At 43.8% G+C, this 22653-nt stretch overlaps 1 protein-coding gene across 3 annotated transcripts in view; it reads left to right on the forward strand.

Moving 5' to 3' along the window:
• Nucleotides 1–22653, forward strand: part of SCYL2 (SCY1 like pseudokinase 2) — a 366719-nt gene that overhangs the window by 78844 nt on the left and 265222 nt on the right. For all 3 annotated transcript variants that reach the window (XM_078678675.1, XM_078678685.1, XM_078678690.1), the window contains one exon: nucleotides 21848–22069. In XM_078678675.1, the coding sequence (XP_078534801.1) occupies nucleotides 21848–22069 (222 nt within the window). The remainder of the gene's footprint in view (nucleotides 1–21847; nucleotides 22070–22653) is intronic.

Below are 22653 nucleotides of genomic sequence, written 5' to 3' on the forward strand. Positions count from 1 at the left end.
CTTTACACCATCCCGTACCCTCAGGAAGGAAGTGAGAAGATTCCCGCTGGGCTATGCTCATTTGGTCATGTTTCCCCTCAGGCTGGAGGGCTAGAGTGAAAACAATGGTCAAACGTAGCATGCTCTTAGCGTATATGCCATTTAGACTCGCAAATCTTTGTATAACAGTCCAGACGTCAGCCGAGTGCTGGTGATCTACATTATAAGTGTAAACTAGCCTGTATATGTTAATCGCAAGCCTTCTTTTTTACTCTTGATCTTTTCTGGAGTAAACCGACGAGGTATTAAACTGTTTCTCTCCCCACTGCGATCTCTGTTGCAGTTTGGGCAGTTTTTTTACAAACATGGTGTGACGCAGGCTCATGCCTGGCCACCAGTACCGTGATTGTAATTCTTCCAGAGAATCTTTTAGTTTGAGGTGTCTGAGACCCTCGCCCATATGTGCGTCTGCGATTAACAAGTTTCTCCTGTCCATGTTTGGAATCACTCTAGCCCCCACTCCAGGGATTCGAGCAAAAGGGACGGAGTTTGCATCGATTATGTATGTATAATTGAGTGGATAGTTGATCGGTAACGCTGAGCAGTCGCCTTTTGATGACGTTTTCACCGCCAGCACTGTTTCACCGTCAATGTATTTTAATGTACGCTTTTTTCGAACTACGGGAGCCGTTTTAGTTGCTGCCGCTGTGGCTGTTTCAGCCAATGAATTCCCTGCAACGTGAACGCCATCACGCTGATGACTCAGTGAGTGTGTCACGTGAGTCTTTGGTAGTTCTTTTTGTAAAAGAGCTATTTGTTCCCAGAGCAGTTTCTGCTTTATTGGTGCATCTGTGTCATCTTTAAAACCATTTTGAAGCCAGATCTGCAAGTATTCATTATAAGACTGAACGCAATAATACGAATCGCACACTATAAGTGTGGGGAATTCTCGATCGGTATTTTCAAGCGCCATCTTGAATGCCAGTAGTTCAGCTCGCTGAGCTGTACAATCTCCTAGAGATTGTGTTTTAGTGAGGGTTGGTTTAAATTTTCCTTCGTGCCAGCGACCTTTGACAATCGCGCACGCAGCACTGTAAGCTTGTTTACCCCCTACTGCGGGTTGTGCTGATCCGTCTGTATATATTATACAGCCGTAGTGTTCTAGAGGCAGAATTTCGGTCGGCAGAGGACATTCAAATTCATATTGGAGAAATTCTTGTGTTTTTAAGTTGGGATCAAATTCGTATGCTACGTCTGTTGCAGCAAGAGAGTTAGCCCATTGTATCCATCTTGGATGGAGCGCTTTAGCATTCGGAATGCTTGCTTTTGTTACAGCCTCTAATGCTGGTATCGGTGTCACGATTATTATTCGTTTACCTTGTGCCAGGGCTCGTTCTTTTGCTATAGCTGTTTGTGTTGCAGTTAGAATTTTTTCCGTAGGGCTAAATTTCATTTCAGCCTTAGTGTACAAGTGTGATTTGAATGCAATTGGTACCTTTTCTCCCTCATTAGAGGTCAGGTATGTGAATCCGCATCTTCCTGGGATGACTCGAATCACAAGAATGCGTGTGTTATCACGTGTTTCTAATTTTGTTTTAATTAGCATGTCTGTTTGTAGGGATCTCAAAATTTCTGTGTGTATTTGAGTCCAATTGGATCTTTTAAAATCTGGTTTAATCAGATCATAAAGGGGTTTGACCCTTTCTGCGTAATTTGCAATGTATGTTCTTCCGAAATTTAGGAAGCCTAGAATCGACTGTAGGTTTTTTAGTGTTCTAGGTGCTTGGATTACGGCGCATTTCTCTAGGAAATTGTCAGCCAGGCTTTTGCCTTCACTTGATAACTCATATCCTAAGAATAGGACTGTCAGATGGGCAATTCTGGATTTTTTAAAGTTGAATTTGTAACCCTCTGCTGCGAACCCAAGTATTATGGTGTTCACTCTCTTCAAGTGAGTCTCCAAGTCATCATCTGTTAAGTAAATGTCATCGACATAAGATAATGCTTCATCATCATATAGTTGTAGTAATTCTGTTACTCTCGCTGAGAATACCCCCGGGCTGTTCTTGTACCCCTGGGCTAACCGACAGAATTGTTTTTGAGTGCCATTTATTGAGAACGCAGTTAAATATCTGCTCTCTGGTGCTATGTTTTGACAAAAGAATCCATTGGAGATGTCTAAGGTTGTTTTGTATTTTTTGCGCACTATGTTATTCATTAGTGCAGCACTATGTGAGTTTTGCACTGCCAAAGTTTTGCAACATGTGTTAAGGTGTCGGTAATCCAAAACTAGACGGTATGAATTGTCTGGTTTGGAGACCGGAAACAAAGGGTTGTTCATTTGTGAGGTGCAAGTTTCAATCACCCCCTGGTATTCTAGCTGATCTAGTATTTCATTTACCTGTTTTTTAGCTTCTTGCTTAATTGGGTACTGCCTTTGTGCAGTTGGTTGTGATTTTAACTGGATTTTGTGAGGAGGAGAGTCCTCGTCCCATCCCACGTGATTTTTATATAAAGCAGGAGCTAGAGCCACTGCCCACTTTCTAGCAAGTGTGTATTTTTTATGAATTGGAATTTGATTTGAGAAGGCAGGCATAATTATTTCTTCGCCATGAGGGCACTCCCTGACAAACTCTGGTGGCCAGTCTTTTTCAGCTAGAAGGATATCATAGCCCTTGGAGAGATTATCCCAAAATAGTCCCCTTATTTTTCTAGTCTTATCCCCCTCTATACGCAATGTTATTTCGTATATTTTGTGAGGTTTGCTAACTCTGGTGTCCGCAGTTTCCACTTGAAGATATTCATTCGTGTCCACTGTCTCCAGATGATTCATAAGGACTTTGCGAGCTATGCTCACTTTTGCTGCGCTGTCTAGCATTGTCTGAGCCCATTCCCCGTTTTTCAGTTGTGTCCTCAGTATTCTCGGCATTGTTAACTATTTTAATGCTGGCTACCTTCTTTTTTGAAATTGTAATTTCTTTTTTAGCTGAGCAGGTTCCTTGTCTTTGGACTTGGCGTGCTCTTCTCTTTGTTCTGATCGTCCTCTTCTTTCCGATTTCTGCGAGGAAGTCTGAAAAGATTGAGAGGGACGTGTATCAATGTCTTGATATCTATCAGGCTTTTTTATATTATCCCTATTTCTAAGGTTATATATTTTCCCAGAGGGGTCACTCTGGGGTGACCTGTGTCTTTGGTTCGGAGATTTTTCTCTTCACCTAGGAGACCTTCCTCTGGACTGGAATTTCTTTTCTTTAGGATTGGATTGTTTGTTTCCATCCCAGTTCTTTTTTGGTGATGTAGAATTATTATTAAAAAATATTTTTTCAGGACTTTCAATCAGTTGTGGTTTTACTGGTATTCCACCTAAACTATCTCTACCTAGTTCCTCATAGGATTTTTCTATGATTCTGGCAATTTCAGCTGGTTGGTCTGCTATATCTGTCTCTTTTAACCTCTGGCGGATCGCCACGTTTCCTGCTTCTCCCTTTATGTTGGCTAATAATATAGCCGAGACCTGCTTGAAGTCTTTTAGTAATTTCATACCAAGAGTTAAAGCGGGTTCTGGACCGTATTCGTCTTGAATTTGTTTTAGCACATCTGGTATTACCGAAATGGATGGAACACCGTGCGTTTTTGTGTAGATGGAAGCAAAGACTGTACCCCAAGTGTCACAGTCCTCTATGTGCGGTGCGATTCCCATTGGGAGACAGATAGTCACAATCCTGTGCTTTTCTAGCGGGGTGGTGTCTGGAAACACCGCCTCTATTTGGGTGATTTTCTGCGCCAACCAGAATGGTATTTGTTCCCGTTTAGTCGGTACTTTACCTAGGCAGGATTGGATGTTCTGTGGTGTAATTTTATTTGTGTTCCCCTGGTGAGGGGTCCGCTGTGGAAGTTTAATCGCTGGCTGAATTGTTGAAGTCCGCATCACATACTGGACTAATTGTCTATGTATTTTTATTAATTGTTTTAGCTGTGTTAATAGGTTAGCTGCAGACATCCCGTCGATGTCTGGATGTGGTGTGTATCCGGCTAGGACCGGCCACGTTGCTCCTGGTCTTCCTAAAGGACCGAGCCTGGTGATGTGATTGTTATGTTTTAGGGCGCCATCAAATAAGAGCAAATGCTCTTGAAATTTGAGTGGTACTTCCACCTCCTCGAAAGGAGTGTACTCATTAGGAGGTTCCTCTATTTTGTAATAGTGGAAGTACTTTGTTACAGCATTTGCTGCTGGAAAATGTATCCATGAATAGTATACCTCTGTCTGCCGATATTCGTGTGCCTCAATTACGAATATGACTGTGCCACCTCTAGGTGTCAGTCCATTTTCTATAAGTTTTAGAGTTATAGATCTCCTTTTGATGACCGGGATGAGTATTATATCCTCGTCCGCTGCCTGCATGGTAGCATCAGCTGCTCCGAGTTCAGTTGCTAATCTAACTGCCTCTCTTTCATCCTCATTGTCTGACATTTTACTGTCCAAAAGGTTATTTTGTTTGTTTGCAGATCAGGTTTCTTATGGAAACAAAGATTAGATGCACAATATTTTGGAACTGTTTTTATCCTTCAACGTTGACTAAACCAAGTACCATACATAGGAGTTTCCTCCTGCGAGGTTTGGCGGATATTACCTTTTACCCACTCCAGACGTCTTTGGAGTATTATGGGAAAAGGGGTCTGAGTGAGAAAGCACGACTGAGTTACTCTAAATGTCTTACGTTAGTTTTATCGCCCTTTCCAAACGCGTTGGGCGCCATGTAGTGTAGTTCCTATCATCCCAATAGGCTCTGCGCATTGGAATAATACCTACAATAGTAAAGGCCTAGACCAGACGTTAACTAGGTCTACTACTGTCGATATTAGACTTAAAGTTTTGGGTTTGCCAGCTTAGCTCAGAGTTCACTAGAAACTTTCTCGAATGTTCAGGAAAGAATAAACTTCCCTGATTAGACAAGAAGGGATTTAGTTTCTGACAACCATAGAACATGACAACTTCGCTCTCCCCTAATCAAGAGTAAATCTCGAGAGTCGTGTGAACAAAAGGCAATTTATTTTACTCAGTCAGTACGTGCATTCTTAGTCTCATCAGATTGTAGAGAAAAGGAAGAGACGGGCGTGTTCAATAAAAGGTGTTATTTATTGATCAGTCTCTTTTCTCATACAAGAGAAATGGATCGATATTATTGCAATACTTATAGTTAAGTAAAGTGCATACATTAAAAGCAGCAGTATAAAATAATACTGTAAAAACATTGATATGGTTTCTAAGCCATAAGATGTTTAAAATGAATAAAATATATTACATACACATATACATTTGACTAAACGTACTCAACTGGTGTTTCTAGATACGCCTACCCCGTGTACCTGACCTAAGTCTAATACGAGGGCGGGAATAGAAAGTTACAGTTTAAGTTAAGTTTGTTTTTGCCAAGTGAAATAACTTAAGAATTCTCTGTGAGGGGTTATTCAGTTCTGTACCTGGAAGTTAGGATGAATGAGGAATGGTATCTCTTTCTCTGGTCTCGATATTCCAGGCTGCCTGCGAGGGCTACCCGGGAGCTCCGGTGCTTGGTTTCTCGGCAGGAGAAAGCAGCTTCTCGTTCTCAGCGCGTCAGAAAGGCGGGGCTGCTGCCAGCGGGGTCTGCTCTGCTTTTGGGCTTCGGCAAGTATGGCTGCTCCGTCTCGTCACCACGCGTGTGTTTGCATAGGGCAAGATCGGTAATATTTATACCTTTAAGGTGCCGAGATTGACGTAAGGATGGACATAGATACGTCAATAAGGATGTCATACGACTTGCTCGTTAGCACATTCTTTTGCTGAAGTTCTCGGTGAAATCAAAACAATGGCCGCAGGGTTTTGCCCAGGTTGTCATAGGTTTGATTTGTTATGAGAACTCCGTATGCCTTATCAGGGGCTGGAGGAATATCGCTTGTCTAATTAGATCGCAAGCGTTATGACCTAATCAGATAACACGTTCCTGTGCCGTAGTGTGACTGCGTCAGATAACGGTATCTGCATCATGGGGGTTTTCTGCCTCATGGGCTGATTACTTAGTTAACTTGTTAGTTTGCTAACCAGAATAGGGTCAGGAATAGGGGGATCGATTCAGAACCTATAGGAATACATCACACTTTCATGTAGAACTTTTGGTACTCATGAAAAGCGTTTTAATGACCTCATGGTAAGTTCGCGCTTCATAAAAATTGATTAGAGTGGGTCGTAGGGGTCTGGTAGGGGCGTGTCTGGGAATCTGGCGGCTGGGCAGGTATTTAACGATATCGGCATTTTCTTCTTCCATGTAAAGCGGTAGTGCGCTGCCTTTGGCCAAGTTCGCACATATGTGCAAGGCATAGCCGGAACTTTTTTTGCAGCTTTATATAGAGCGAACTTGGCTGGAGTACAGTAAAGCACTTTAGATGACATGAGATGCAAATGTTTAACATGAAAGGATAATTTCTGTGTTTATGGCTTGGGGAGATTAGGTTAAGGACGCTGGGATGTGAGCACCCCATGCCATAAAAACCAAAAAATGGTATGCTTTCGTGTAGAATTTGTGCTTCTCGTAAAAACCGCTTCAATGCCCTCATGTTAAGTTCACGCTTTATAAAACTGCGAGAAAGTACACCAATAGCGCCCGCACGCATGAGCCGAGAACTTGACCTAAGGGCGTTAGGCACCCATAGCACTTAGCACTTACAGCGCTAGGTTGCAGCTGCAGTCCTATTCTCTAACAGACAGCGCTACAGTTTCAATGTCTGCCCACGCCTCATTTCCTTCGCACTGTCAGACAGAGCGCAAGGCGGCAGCTGCAATCTAGTGTGGACTAAACTGGCTCTGGACTGTCAGACGGGCGCCTGTGCGACTCTGAAAGTCTTGTCTACTGCACAATCTATACCACAGTGTGAGCCCAGCAGTCTGCCAGCAAAGGAGGGGGGAAGGGGGAGAGTGAGGGGGCATGCACTGCAATTTCTGCCGTAGGGTATCCAGTGGGATGTCAGTTTACTATAGCCTCAGTCAGACTCACCCAGTGGTCGAAGTGGAGAAAAAACAAGGAAGTCAGGCATCCTTGCCCGTGACATTGGCGGAGCCTGTGACGCGGCCGGAAGAGGCCGGTGTTGCGCGTTGATGCGGGGCTCCCATGAGGAAGAGAGAGCCCTGCGGTACCGGTGGAAATGCAGAGAAGTCCCGGGTCCCAGGAGGGGGCCCGGGTGAAGTGGAGAGGTGGGGTGTGTTTCGGGTTCGCACAGAAGCTCGGTGAGTGGGGCCCGCTAGTGTGCTTAAGCATGGAAAGTAGGGTGTGAGGGGGGATGTGTGTGTGCGCGCGTGTGTGTATGTGTGTCTGTGTGTGCGTGCGTGTGTGTGTGTCTGTGTGTGCGTGCGTGTGTGTGCCTGTTGCGTGTGCGTCTGTGTGTGTGTGTCAGTGTGTGTCTCTGTGTGTGTCTGTGTGTGTGTCTCTGTGTGTGTCTGTGTGTGTGTCTGTGTGTGTGTCTGTGTGTGTGTCTGTGTGTGTGTGTGTGTGTGTGTATGCGTGAGTGAGTGAGTGTGGCTGTGTGTGTGTGTTTGCGCACAGGGAATCTGAGGCAGGGGATGTGCACGGCACCTGCATGGACGTGCGCGTCCACAGAAACCAATCGCCGCGCGTGCCCGACCCCTGTCTCAGATTCCCAGGAGACGGGCGACATAAGTTGTCAAGCTAGACACAATGCTTTGCATTGCTGAGCTCGACCTAAAAAAGAAAAACAATGTTACCACTCTAGGCACAGTATTACAGCTTTGGATTGGTAAAATACAATCCAAGCCAACTTGGAATGAATAAAATCAACATATTTTTTGCTTTAGTTAGAGCTCTTCAGGGGGGTATATCTTTGTCCAAACACAAGGGAGCAAGTCAAGACAATACCCTTTCAGGCTTAGCGTGCAACATAAATTATGCAAAAAAGGAAGCAGGGTGCTCTGGGTAGTTCCCACATTTTGGGTGGAGAGAAGTTATTTAATATGGCATACACTACAACAACAAGCATGTGTCAGATAAGTGCCCCAACTATACATTAAATACCCAGGCACCAGGGGACACTCTTTGGCGAACTACCGGTCCTAGGAGACAGCGGGACCGCGAGGGCGTGCTCAGCCCCTCCTTCAACACTGGCACTGTTTGATAAGCGGCTCGTGCCTCCTGCTTCACGGGAGACGCTTCGCTAAGGCATCAGGGGACACTCTTTGGCGAACTACTGGTCCCAGGAAACAGCGGGACCGCGAGGGCGTGCTGAGCCCCTCCTTCAACACCGGCACTGTTTGATAAGCGGCTCGCGCCTCCCGCTTCCTGGGAAGCACACAGGCGCGTGCCGGGCGAACCCCGGGCCAAGGACGGGCCCGTCCTAGCCCGTCATCGCCAGGAAGAGGTAGGGCAGGGCCCCCCTCTTTCATTCAGATTACGGGACATAAGGACCAAAGGTACTGTGTGAATCAATTAGGTCAGACCCCGGTAGTTATACACGAGGGCATGTAATTGTTAAGATCCCAAAAGAGGGGTGTCGTCTCTTTCCATTTTTTTTTATTTTTTTTACGCCTTCCTATCAGTTGGGGAAAAGGAAGCCAATGGAGGGCGAGGGGGGGGGGGCACTTTTAAGCAAAAAAGGAAAAAAAGGCTAAGAAAGTACCCCACAAAGCTAGCAATTGTGTTTTAACAAGAAGTGAAGCCATTGTCATTGAATGTGAAGAAGTTTTGGGAGCCAGTAACATTAATAACACGGCTGTTACCACCAATCCACTTGAAGATGTGCTAGCCCAGACGCAGAGAATAGTAATTCCCTCAATATTTAATAAGAAATCATCACAAAAGCTTCCCATTTGTGAAGTTCATAGATCATCTGATGTGACCCTAGAGGTAACTTCCCCAGTGAAAATCCTAAATAAGATAATAGGAGACACTCCCAAAGGGATCCAACAGGACTGTGCAACAGACATACAACTACTCCGTACAAATAGGTTTGCAGTCCTAGAATCTATCGATGAAGGTATCTCACCAGCCACATCGAGTGAACACAATGTCGTTGAGTCTCCCGCTAATGCAGCAAATTGCAGCATTTGCGGAGCTACAAACAAGGTTTTATTACAGAGAGTAGAACTCCTCGAAAGAGAATTGGTTTCCTTGAGAGAGAAGGTGGAAGTGCTTACACGTAGACCTTTCCATTTGCCCGGCACATCCGCTCCATTTACACCATCTATCCCCACCAGTCGAGTAAACAGGGCACCGCCAGGGAGTTCTATGGGGGTTGGGGCTAGGCCACCGTTAGGATTAGTTAATTGTGCCCAGGGCCCTCCAGATATGACTACTCTATCTAGAAATTCTAAATCCTATGCTGAGACCGTCATAGACCGGGGAGCCAAGGGAAAATTATTGGGTCAATCCTCCATCAAAACAAGCCACCACTGCCCTGCTCCTCTTAAGGAAGGCCAGAGTATCTAGGTTAGAACAAGTATGCAAGGCAGTACTCTCTGCTTAGGGAACATCCTTCCAACAATTTACATGATCCAGGTCCCAAAACTTAAGAGCCCCCAAGGTTATGAAAGCAGCGAATCCCTCCAAAACAAAGCGATTCACTGGCTACGGCATGTAAGGGGCTGCAGGTCAGTTATACGGGAGGACATGGCAAAAGTGAGGAGGATCACATCGGGTAACTCCCAGACGTATTGCATTGAGTTACAGGTATTCAATGCAGCAATTGCTGAAAACTTACTGGCCTTAGAGTTCCGTACTCCCCCCCCGAGCATTCTGTAATACAGATCCGACGGTCTCCGCTCTGGTAATTTGTCAGGGTGGGGAGAGACTCTGGACGGAGTACAGTCGATTGACCGGATGAGGTTCTGCCATTGAACTCCCATACTAACTTAGTGGGGGGGATATGTGATGGAGATGATCCTCACCATAGTAGCCTGGGGTTAGAAAGATATGAGGGGGAGAAACCTAATGTTGATTGGGCTAGGTGTGTGGAAGGTAGTGATGCTCGGCCCACTGGAACTATCTAAAGGGTGATTCATTTCCTCTCCTGGAACATAGCAGGTTTACAGAAAAAATTGTCTCTCCCGGAGTGGAAAGAGTTTATTGACAACCAAGACATCTGCCTGTTCCAGGAGACTTGGAGTATAAATCAGGGTTCACTACATATTTAATTCCAGCCACAAGTTCAGGGAAAGGTCGCCCGTCGAGGGGTCTCCACATTTGGATACATATCTTATTGAATTGGACCATTATCATGCATAATACACCCTCAAATGATATCTTACACCTGACGATCAAAGGCCCAACAAACGGTACCAATGTGGAGATATTCAATGTCTATGCGAGAGGGTCTCCCGGGGCTTAAACATCAGCAACCTTAACAGCATTAGAGACCGAGCTGTCCAGTATTCCCCCCACTCTGGTATCATTGTAGCAGGGGATTTCAACTGCACATATGAACCATTGAGTGGGGAGGACTTGATGGGCATTGGGGAGGAGGATAACAAATTGGCTATACCATCCCTCAGTTTAGCGCCAATAAAGAAGTGGACACAAAGGGCTATCCAAATTAACGCCCTAACTTTGGAATACAACTTAAGAGCAGTAAATGGCAGGACATGCTCTGACCCAAGTGGGGCCAATACATATAATAGGTCTAGCTGTCCCTCACGGATAGATTATATTTTGTTGGATACACGGTTATGGGATGATCTTCTGGACATGGAAGTCAAACCCACCCTGGATAGTGACCACAACCCCTTATGCATGCAAACTATTAGTAACTGGGCTGCTACCTCTACCAAGCCTCTAAATGCACCATTGCTGTCAACAAAGGAGGTTGTGCCTTCTAATTGCAACAGACGCCTTGAATGGCACAAGGTTTTAAATCAGGAGGATAAATTGCTTAGCATAAGGGAGCTTATAGATCAGAAGTCTACAGAGCTTGAACTGACCAACGACACCTGTGAGGAAACACAGGACTCCCCATTCCCCAAGTTTTACCAAGATGTAATAGAAAGGCTGGGAATGTTTTTTATTATTAAGGAGCATAGTGACCCAGACCTTCTAACCCTTGGTACTCTTCTAACCCTTGGTACTCTGCTACATGCAGCGAAAAGAGATGGATTATATCTCAAGCTCTACGAGGTAAAGACTCCCTAACAATAAGAACAGCCAGGAAAGAGTACGCCAGGGCAATTGAGCAAGCTAAGCGTAATTGGTAAGAATCACACTGGTAGGAGGTCAAATCTGCCTCACAACTGAAAGACACCACCGTGTTTTGGGAAATAATTAACAAAGGTACCCGGAAGGGAGCCGACCCGATACCAAACCACATTACAGAGCAACAATGGCATGACCATTTTCTTAGCCTGTATTGTGGTGATGAAGGTAACTTGTCTCCACAGAATGAGACGCCTCTAGTACTATCCGAGGGCTCTACACTAGCCGAACCTTTCGAGATCAACAAGGTATCCCTAGCTATAGCGAGTATAGCTCCAGGAAAGGCGGCGGGGCCTGACGGCATTCCCGGAGACTTACTCCTGTATGATCCAAAGCCTTGGGCTCACTTCATCTTGCTTCTGATGAACCTTATTGCTAGAGGCCATCCCGTCCCTGATTCTTGGAAGGGCGCTGGGGTGGTAGCCATATACAAAAAGGGGAATAGGGAGGACCCAGCCAACTACAGGCCGATCAGTTTAATTGATGTAATACAGAAGGTGGTTGACAGGGTGCTCCTCACGGGGATAAGGTCATGGATGGAAGATGGGAACCTCCTCTCACATTTTCAGGCGGGTTTTAGACAGAAAGTAGGCATGATGGATCAGGTATTTAGATTCTTTATGATCCGTTGGAAATCAGTGGTCATTGGGAAAGGCAGTTTATATCTGGCCTTCATTGACCTTAAGACCGCCTTTGACTTGGTACCTCGTGCCAAGCTTTGGCAGGTGTTGTATGAGCTAGGTATACCCCCCTTGATTCTGGATTTCATCATACAGCTCCACGAGGGGAACTATGCCAGAATCAGGTGGGGTAACCAGGGACAGTTGACAGAAAGGGTGGCGATGAACAGGGGAGTACGCCAGGGTTGTGTGTTGGCTCCGACTTTGTTCTCTCTCTTTGTTAATGGGGTGGTAGACCATTTGAGAGAGGACCCAGCCAACGCTCCAACCCTGGCTGGGGAGAAATCTCTTACCCTCCTCTTCGCTGACGACACCCTTTTGATATCAAAAAGTCCAAGAGGCCTGCAAAAACTGCTAGATAGGTTTAGCCTGATTTGTGATTTACGGGGCTATCCATTAACACCACCAAAACAAAATTGATGACATTATCCCAGTCCAAACGATTTAAGAATGGTATCACACTCAACGGTGTTCCATTAGATATTGTTGAGTCCTTTGATTACTTGGGTATTCGGGTTAACAACTTGATGAAGTGAAATTCCCATTTGGCTAAAATGCTTCCCAACCATAAGCGGGTGTTGGGGGCAATTTTAAGAGACCAGCAACTTTCTGTCAGTAGACCAGTAGCCCCGGCCCTTGTGGTCTACGATGGTAAAGCATTGCCTTCAGCACTCTATGAGTCAGTATTATGGGGGTTTGAGAACACCATTGACCTAGAAAGATCAGAAAATAAGTTTTATAGAGGTCTGGTTACTCTCCCACCCTCCATCCCATTGATACCACTTCGCCAGGATTTTGGGAAACGTTCCATTAAAGATATCGTAAGGCTCCGCCCTTTACTTTTCTGGGTGCGTTTAAGAAGGACCCCTGAATTGGCTATTTATGCTGCTACCCTTAGCGAACTCATCAAATTGGATACAGGCAATAAGATCAGATCCCTACAAGATCAGAAAAATTATATGACTCCGAGAGCGGGGGCCTTAATATTTGCATTTAGCTCACTGGCAAAGAAGTTGGAAGGGCCATCTTTGAGGCCGCTCCTGACAATTATCTCAGCCAAAGCACTGTTTACCTTATCATATGCAAGTGCCGCCATGCACGGTAAAGACTCGGAAATTGTTAACAATTTAATAACAAAAATGTATAAAAAGGTTCTTCAAATTCCCAGTTCCGCCTCACCTGCGCAAATGCAATTAGAATTTGGCTTAATGAACGAATTACTGGGCAGATTTTATACATATATAAAGGTGTGGTACCGAATCAAGCAAAGCGCTAGTGAAAATAACCTCAACAAATTCTTATGGCTGGAATTGGAAACGCAAAAAAAATCGCAGGCCAACAAATTCTTGACCAGTGCATTGAAGGCAACATGTTCTTCTAACCTTTGGAATAAAAATGTGCCTTTTTTTATCATTCAAGCAGGCGTTAAATAGAGCTGCAAAACTTCATTCGCTGTTAACAGATAAAGGTATTTTCTCCCATCGCTCCCATTTTTGGATTGTGATTAATAATTACAAAACTCTTAAACCGACAGCCTACCTAGACACAACATTCTCTATTTATATTAAAAAACGACTTATGGCATTGCGCTTTGGCAAATTTCCAACCTTAGCCGACAAACCATCTTGGAGGCATATTGAGTCTAAAGAATGCCGTCGCTGTGGTTATGAAAAGGAAGACTTAATTCATCTAATATGCCACTGCAAGAAGCTGCAATCTGAGCGTGTAACCTTTCTGAAGAAAGTCTTCCTGGACAGGAGAATACGTTCATGTAGATCAGCCATTATTGGAAGCCTGGTTCCAACTGACCCCCAAATGAATTGTAGAATGGTAACGTTTTTGCAAGCCCATGAAAAACTATTGAAAGCTAGCGAGTCCTTAACGAAATAATCTTAACTGGATACTTCAGTCTTGTGGTTAAAAGACAGATGGACGTCTCTTATTAATATGTAAATACTGATTTAAGAATTGCTTTTTTATGTTTTATGCCAAGTTCATGAACATGAAAGGAAATTTTATGGAAACTTTTTTTAAGCTAACATATGCTGAATGTTGTTTTTTACGTAAATTGTTATGGTTTTTATTAACTTTACAATAAATAAATTATTATTATTAATAAGATCAAATGGATTTGTAAGCTTAGACAGCTTGTATCAGACATTGGCTTTGGGGAGGCATGGGTTAGCCAGACCCCACCACCCAAACAAATAATTAACAAAGCATATTGGGAATGGGTACAAGCAGAGGAGGCGCTCCACTCCAATTGGGGGATTCTCACTGAGCAGTTTCTGAACCATAAACCTGTCCGAAAACTGGAATCCTATCTTTACTTTATACAATCTTCAAGAGATAGAATGCTCTATTTGAAGTTGAGGTTTGTAACTCTCCCGCTTAATGACCTTATAGTAGGCTGGAAACAATGCAATTTAACATCTGCTTGTTGCCCTGGCTGTCTGGCCCCTACTGAGTCCATTGCCCACTTCCTTTTTGCTTGCCCAGCATATAGGTTTGTAAGAAAAAGATAGCTCAAACCTATCTGTAAAAATCTGGGCTCCAAGAACTACAGGGTGGCGCTACGCATTTTTAAAACTGACACCACCTCCCTTACCATGTTTTGCGGGCTAGCCAAGTATCTGGGATGCACTTGACTGACACGCACCAAGCTGCTAAGGGACAACAAGAGCTAGGTCGTCTGTGGGCCCATTCCTGAGGTTCTGCTGCTTTCTTACTGCTTGTATAGGAGTTGTGTTTATCCTGTTTTTATTGTAAATAACTTCTAACACACATTTTTAGATGAGTGTATTTATTAGTTGTATGTAACAATGGAGTTTAAATGATGAATTATGATTGTACATGCTTTTATGATAATTTTGTATCGAATAAAGTACATACAACAACAACAACAACAACACGAAATACCCAAGAATGGACATCCTGCTCTTTCCAGACTACCTGTTCCTTCCCCCAGCCCACAAATACATTCATGAAGCTGGGTAATAAGCAAGTACCCATGGCAGTCCTGGATAGTTGGCGATAATGCTTTTTTCTTGATTATGTTGTCAAGTAAGGAGATTTTGTGATTCCAAGCGTACTTCCCAGTTTGGGGTGGAAATCAAGGGAATTGTAGTTTTTGTCACATATTATGTTTTGAGTTTATGGAAGAATAATGCATTATTGTTTATGACAAAATACACTGGTATATAACTTTCAACATAATTCAGAATTGTAATTAATTTCCATGTAGTTTCCCATATAGCCAAAAACAACTGGTGCGACAAGACTGCATGTAATGTTTTTCTATGTTCATTATCAGGTATTTAATGTTGTGTTGTGTGTAAGGGTGCTTACTTTACAAAGGCTTGTTTACAAACCAAAGCGTGTGGTGTGGCACCTGAATAAATGGGTGAATTGCTATTTTGGAGTGGCAGTCTCTATTGTACGTTGGCTGTTGAGCATCATTGACAGGATGCACACCTGCTACTGACACCGAGTAGCTGTGCTGGATGAAATTGATATGTGCACTTAGTGGAAGAGAATGTGTGTGTGTGTATATATATATATATGTATGTATATGTAATGTATGTATATGTATTGTTCAGTTAGTCTTTATTCGATAATTTTCCAATCATAAAAGACACAATACAATCATAAAAATGTCATTAAAAGGGTATCACCCTAAAAGCAAACCGTTCTTACAAAATTTAATACACTGATTATCGAAGAGACCCTAGCAATTATATTGATAAAATCGCTTTTAAGAACAATCCATATAAAAACATGTTCATAAAAAGTCTACATGGGAGAAGCCGCAATCCAGTAATGTACTCAAATCTTAGTTCCTTGGATGAGGAGGTTTTTCCTTCGCAGTGCTGAGGCCCAGCTTAGAAATTTCGTAGTGGCTATGACAATGTCTGGTCGGGTATTTGTTACCAGAATGCGCAATGCTACCATACCCGATCTGGTGCCTAGGTTAGAACAGAGCGGCTTATGCCACTTACGGCGGGGACCCTTATAGGCCGGGCAGACGAACAACACATGGGTTATTGACTCTTCCTGAGATGGACACGAGGGACAATTGATGTCTAAAGCCCTGTTCCATTTTGCAGTGAGTGGTCTTAGCGGTAGAGTTTCCACACTAAATTGGTGATATAATTTCCTAACACTAGGTATCGTGATCAGATTCCAATGGGCCTCTGCTTCCACTGCGAACTTGTGTTCCAGGAAGATACCTGTGAGCGTATTACTGCCCACCACTGACAGGGTCTTTTTAGGGATCATATCCCAGTAAATGAATTCCCTATTGGGTCTTTCCCCAGGTGTCTAAGCCCCATGTCATACAGATTGCTTAAGCTTCTGGAGCCATTTGATTTTTGAAGACAGGTCAGCATTTCTGGTATGCATTAAAGCATGTGCATAAGATGCCAATTCTGAAATGGTCCATAGCCTCCTCCAATAGGCTATGGGTCTAAAACCAGCCACCTCATCAAAAGAGGTACAGCCTAAATCTAATAGAAGAGGCTTTGTAGGGGTGGATTGTGGAAGGGCGGTCAGTGATCTCAGAAACTTATTTTGTGCCCGGACTAGGGGTGATAGATTTTCAAACCCCCCAAGTTCTGCACCATATATTATCAAAGCTCTGACTTTCCCATTGTAAATTGATTTAGCCGGCCCCACCGGTTTAGTAGTTGAAAGTCGATGTTCTTTTAATAAGGCACCTGCTTACTGATTGTGCCTTAGAACTAGAACATCTAACTGTGTTCATCCTCCTGCCCATAGTCACACCTAAGTATGTAAAGGTATCAGTTTGTTCCAAAGGTGCCTTATTCATTTCTACTCTGTCTTTAATAGATTTGTGTTTATGCAGCACCATGAAATTTGTTTTATCAACATTTACTTTAAGGTCATGTTTGCTGCAAAAATCTGTCAAGGGCACGTTGCAGACCTGTTTGAGTTTTAGATAAAATTAAAGTATCGTCTGCAAACATTAAAAGAGGAACCCTTGGGCCGGCAAGAGTTGGTGCATCGGTTGGAAAATTGGTGTAATTACTGATTACCTTGTTTATGAACAGAGAGAATACGGTAGGGGCAAGGACACACCCTTGCCACACTCCCTCGTTGACTGGGAACCGATCAGTTAATTCGCCCTGCTGTCCCCACCTTACCTGGGCGTAATTCGCCTCGTGCAGTTTAATGATAAAACCTAGAATTTCTAGAGGCATCCCTGCCTCCTTTAGCGAGACCCATAACTTATAGCGTGGCACTAGATCAAAAGCTGATTTTAAATCAACAAAGGCTGCGTAGAGGGTCCTCCCGCTAGGATCACTGTGTTCCAATAAATCATCATAAATCTGAAGACTTGATCTATGGTGCTAACGTGGGGTCTAAAGCCCGCTTGATAGGTAGATAATATGTTCTGGTCTACTACCCATTCATTGACCCTACCTAGCACCAGTCTAGCCACTTTTTTCTGAAGGGTGTCAATTAGGCTTATCGGGCTGTAGTTACTAGGGCAGGCAAGATCACCCTTTTTATATACGGGGTTGATCTCAGCCCTACGCCATGTATCTGGAATTGGCGTACCTCTAGCAATGGCATTTAAGATGATAAAAATGTATTCGGTCCAGTTCTTCCTGTCGGACTGATAGATGCCGGTTGGGATGCAATCTGGACCGGGCGCCCTCCCTGCTGGGACGCCCTCCAGGACCCTTTCTAACTCCCTTTTATCAAAGGTGAGGACAGCCTCTGTATTAACCGCAGGGTAGGCTATTACATTGCTAGTTGAAGAAGCAAAGTGGGATCGATAATGCTCCACCCAGAGTTCTGGAGGTACATTGTTAACTGGTGCTGAGTCAGTCGCACCACTGCCCCATTTCACTAAATACCAGAATTTGGTCCAGTTCTTCCCCTTACTGGCATTGGATAGATTCACCCATCTGTCCTCATCAAAGGCCTTCTTTGCCTGTATTTGTGCTTTTTTGTAATTTACCCTTGCTATTTTGACCTCATGAGGTGCTCCTATTTTAATTGTGTTTGAAAGTTGCTTGAATGCAATTCCGCATGCCTCATTGTACCATTTGGCCGATTTTTTTTGTAGTATGGCTAACAGGTCTTCTGCTTTTTGTAAACAGGGACTTTAGATTAGCAAATAAATCCTCGTGGGCCTTCATAAGGTCAATAGAAGGGTTATCCAAAATGTCTCTGGAACCAAGGCGTGTTAAAGCTTCTTCTATTAATAACTTGATCTGCTTTAGGGCAACTTCATCTTCAGAAACTACTGCCCATTTCAGCCGGCGGAAATCATGAGTCATAATTACGTCTCCTATATAAGTTCTCAAGGCAACCTTGGGCTGATCTAAACCATTCCTAGCTAGAGTTAGTAAAAGTGGTCACTCTCCGGTCTATGGTGGACCTGCATGTCTGCAAGTCTGGGCCATTGCTCCAAGCTAAGGAGAATGTAATCAATTCTACTACCTCTGATCCCATTAGAATAGGTATTAATACCTTCAATATCTGAGGGAGTTCTCCCATAAGTAGCCCTTAGCCCCCTCCCCAGGCATAAACTCTTAAGCTGGGGCGCCGTCTAAGACCATTTATTAATAGGTGGTTACGATAAGGATGGTATCCCCAGTTCTGGTCTTCCTCCATACTAAGGCTGTAATCATCTAAGCCTAACGGCTCAAATGTGCAGTGCAGGTCACCAGCAATAACCAAGACATTAAAGCCAACCAGGTCGTTTATAAATGTGTCCAGGAGGGCAATAGTTGGTGAGGCTTTCCCACCCGCAATCCCTCTTGCATACACATTAACCAGTATAAAGTCTTGCGCTGCCTCTGAGCAGATCCTAATGGCAAGAATGTCTGGGCTATGTATTGATAGTTCCTCTATTAAGAGCGATGTCAGTTGCTTGACCCATATTAACAAACCCCCACTAGGTCTCACCTTGCGGTTTGCAGTTGCAGCTTTGCCAAAAGCCAGGTATCCTGGGCAGCAGATCATATCTACCGACCAGGTTTCCTGAAAGGCAATAAAGTCATACCCCTCAATGAAGCATGACCATTCAGGAGATAATGTTTTGGTAATTAAGCCAGCAATATTCCAGGATAGCAGGGAGATCCGCGATGGGTGTGTACCCTTATAATTTGTAGAGGGTAATGGAGGCTCCATGTGAGCCTGACTCTTATCCTTCAATTGGTACAAGACCTTTTTAGAGCACTGGGGCAGAATTGCGCTGCTATCAGAATACTCCACCAGAGTGGGGGTTGGTGAAGGTAGTCAGTCACATAGATCTAGGTCGGATAATGGGGCAAATCTATTAAACAGAGGGACTTCTTTGATCTTTGTGTTACTCCGAAGGGTACCCAATTGTGCCTGTTCTTCCCTTGGCGTTCCAGCACGTTAGGGACCCCAGACCCCGGCTTGTAAAAGTACCCTAATGGTAATATACATACTCTATCAGTGTGTCTTCCCGGCATCCCTCCCAAATTATCCAACAGAAATCTTATGTGTACATTGTTAAAGTTACCGACTACACAGTCATCATTCCCTTCTTTCCTAGAGGGTCCTATCCACAGTGTTCATCTGGCCATTATCATGTGTTCATCAACCCCATCCTCCCATATCCCGGCGTCCTTAAGTCGAGTATTAAACCAGTGCAGCGCTTTGAAAAATAAGTGGTCCGTGGTTTCAATCTGCGCTGCCCGCAGCGGCGGAACGTTCTTCAGAACTACCACTAAGGCAGCAGCTGCCGGAGGTAGGTTAAGAGCAGTGAAGCTTTGTTGCACTACATTGTGTTCCATATCCCTATTTCCCTGTGGACCTATATTTGTGCTGGTTCTTCTGTCCTGACAACAGTTCTTGCAATTAATGTTCTTAGTTAGAGCTGTTGCTGTTAACATCTTGCCATCCCCATGGGTGCTCATGATTGATTGGGCAAATTCTCCAGATAGATTCCCTAGTTGGGCATCGTTCCTATGCAAAGGAGTAAATTCCTTATGTGGTGCTAGGGCTACATCAATAGACACCCTGGGGGAAGTATATTTCATAGCTTCTGAGTGCGGAAGCTTGGATTTGTCTGTGACCAAGACTGGGACCTTATTCCCCAAATTACTAGATATGTTCACATAAGCGGATTTTGGTTGGGCGAAGCGGTCCTCTAATGCTGAAAAGCCTGTTTTAACATTGGATTCAGTATTTATTAGGCGTTCCTCAATTTGACTCAATCTGTAAGTAATTGGAGTCAGTAAGGTTACTAATAGGTTTTCAAGTCTTCTCCACATTTCCTCACTTAAGTTCGGACTGGGACCACCCATGAAAGCAATGTTGTAATCCGAGCGGGCGGTAGCAGTGTTATCTTGTGCGCTACACTCGTCAACTGAAACTGGGGCTCGTCCTCCGTTTTTGTTAATCGTTGGTGCTTTCGCTGTGGCTGGCCTCTGTGAACCACCTCCCCTTTTCCTTTTCGTCGCTGGGTCGGCGATCGATTGAGTAGTTATATTTTTAGTTTTGGATATGGATCTGGCCGACGTTCGTGGGAGCACAGTAGAAGCATTTGTAATTACAGGTGATTTTGCGGCGGCCTCCGGTGACCCAGTTTAAGGAGTCACAGAGCCACTCGCCTCATCAATGAGCATAGGTGTGTTAGAGTTGGCGACTAAGTGGAGTGGCGAGCGAGCTGTAGCAATTAAACCCAGGGAAGATCTTTTCGTTTGTTGCGGATCCAGGGATAGGCGATGCTCTGTTATCGCGATTTCTTTCTCCAAGACAGACGTAGCCCTTAGTATGAATTGATCTGAAGTCCCTGTGACGCTGCTACCAGTGAGTGCACCTATCCTCTTCCCTTCGCGTTTGGTCATCATAGGATTGATAACCGGGCCCACACAGTCACTGTATACACTGTACTTACAAATTTGATAGGATGAGTTACAGGACTGACCTTACGATGAAGTCGGAGTTAGAGGAGGGGACCGCCCTTGTCCCGGGCTTCCCCCTGCGCGCGTTGCGGGAGCGGCGAGCTGCTTTATTCTCCCCGCAGCGGCAGACAGGCACAGGTGAAGGCGGTCGTTGCAGGGGTCGCAGATCCCTTGGTAATGCAGTCCACCAGCACCAGCAGTAAGGCGAAGCGGCTATGTATATGTATATACACACATTTGTTTATATATTTTTATACATATGTTTATTGTAATTTATTTTTGACCATCACCTTTATTTTTTAGCTGCCTTCTTGATATTTATGTTTCCATTACTTTTTTACATTTCATTGTTTTTAAATAGTGCCATGGGACTATAAGAGATCACCACCTTACCTTACTACCAGTTGGTGTTCCCCCAAGGGTCAGCTACACGTACACACCTATTCTCCTTATGCACCATCTACCTTGGTGACTTTACCTTCTCCTTCTGTTCTCTTATCACCTTTATGCCAAGACATACAATTATCTTCTCCTTTCCCACTCTCAATCCTACCACAAATCACGCACTAATGACTACCTCACTGCTATCCAAACCTGGATGACCCTCACACCTCTCATGTTGAACATTAGTGGAGATCCTTTACTTTCATTCCTGCTAAAACCTCTGTTTAACTCTTCAATGCCCATAACGTAATTAATCACTGACCATGGCTCAGCAGCATGGTACCAGTTACTAAATGTAAGATAAATATGCTGATGTCTCTTGTTCTGTTCCACAAAGAAACTCATTTCATAAATTAGATAACTGCAGTAGTCTTCTCATGAGCAGTCCTCCATACTCATTCTCTCACATTTGTTTTGGGAACCTATTTTAATTCTTAGTAGGTTCAGTAAGAGTTTCTCTCAAACCTTTAAAAAAAAAACTGGGAATTCTGTTGCATGCCACTATAATGCTTGGTGCAAAATCTCATTTGTAGTTCAGTTGAATATATCGATCGTTATTTCCCCTTAATAATGTTCACACTAACATACTTTATATTTCTTTTTCTTGTAGCTGAAATTTACTTGTAAAGAATGGGATCCAAACTTACCACCATGGTGTCTGCCAAACCCACAATATTTAGCACCGGAGTACATACTTGCAGTAAATTGTGAGACAGCTAGCGACATGTATTCTTTGGGAGTTCTCATACATGCCGTTTTCAATAAGGGGAAGGCAATATTTGAAGTTAATAGACATGATATTTATAAAAGTTTCAGCAGACAACTGGACCAGGTAAGAGTTGGTTTGAATCTTTTATTTGAAGTTTATTCAAAGTGTTGCTTTTGTTTTATTAACAGTTCCTTTCAGTGCAAAATGTATGTAATAGATTTGCCTGGAACTCTTTAAAATGTTGCTGTAGTAAGGCAATAGTTCATAAGCAAAGCACATAGGGCCCGATGTAGGTAATCTCGATTTACCTACTCTTAAATACCGAATCATACCAATTTGGTATTTAAGAGTATATGGGATGTAGGTAATTTCTATTTTTAAATTACCGAATCGGTAAAATTCGGTAATTACCGAATCTGTATTTACCGATTCGGTAATTGCCATTGAATCCTATGGGCCTTGAGGCCCATAGGAATCAATGCCAATTACCGAATCAGTAAATACCGATTCGGTAAAATTACCGAATTTGCAAGGGGGACAGGGTGTCACTTTGACACCCTGTTGCACCCCTAATTGTGCATGGGTGCACATCTTGCTGACATACATGCCCTTAGGGCATGTATGTCTGCAACATTGCACATTTTTAAAGCAAAAAAAATGCTTTTTGAAGGGTTTTCATTATTTACCACCAACTTCTAGTTGGTGGT

The sequence above is a fragment of the Lissotriton helveticus genome, chromosome 1_1 (assembly GCF_964261635.1).
Source record: "Lissotriton helveticus chromosome 1_1, aLisHel1.1, whole genome shotgun sequence".
NCBI classification, from domain to species: domain Eukaryota; kingdom Metazoa; phylum Chordata; class Amphibia; order Caudata; family Salamandridae; genus Lissotriton; species Lissotriton helveticus.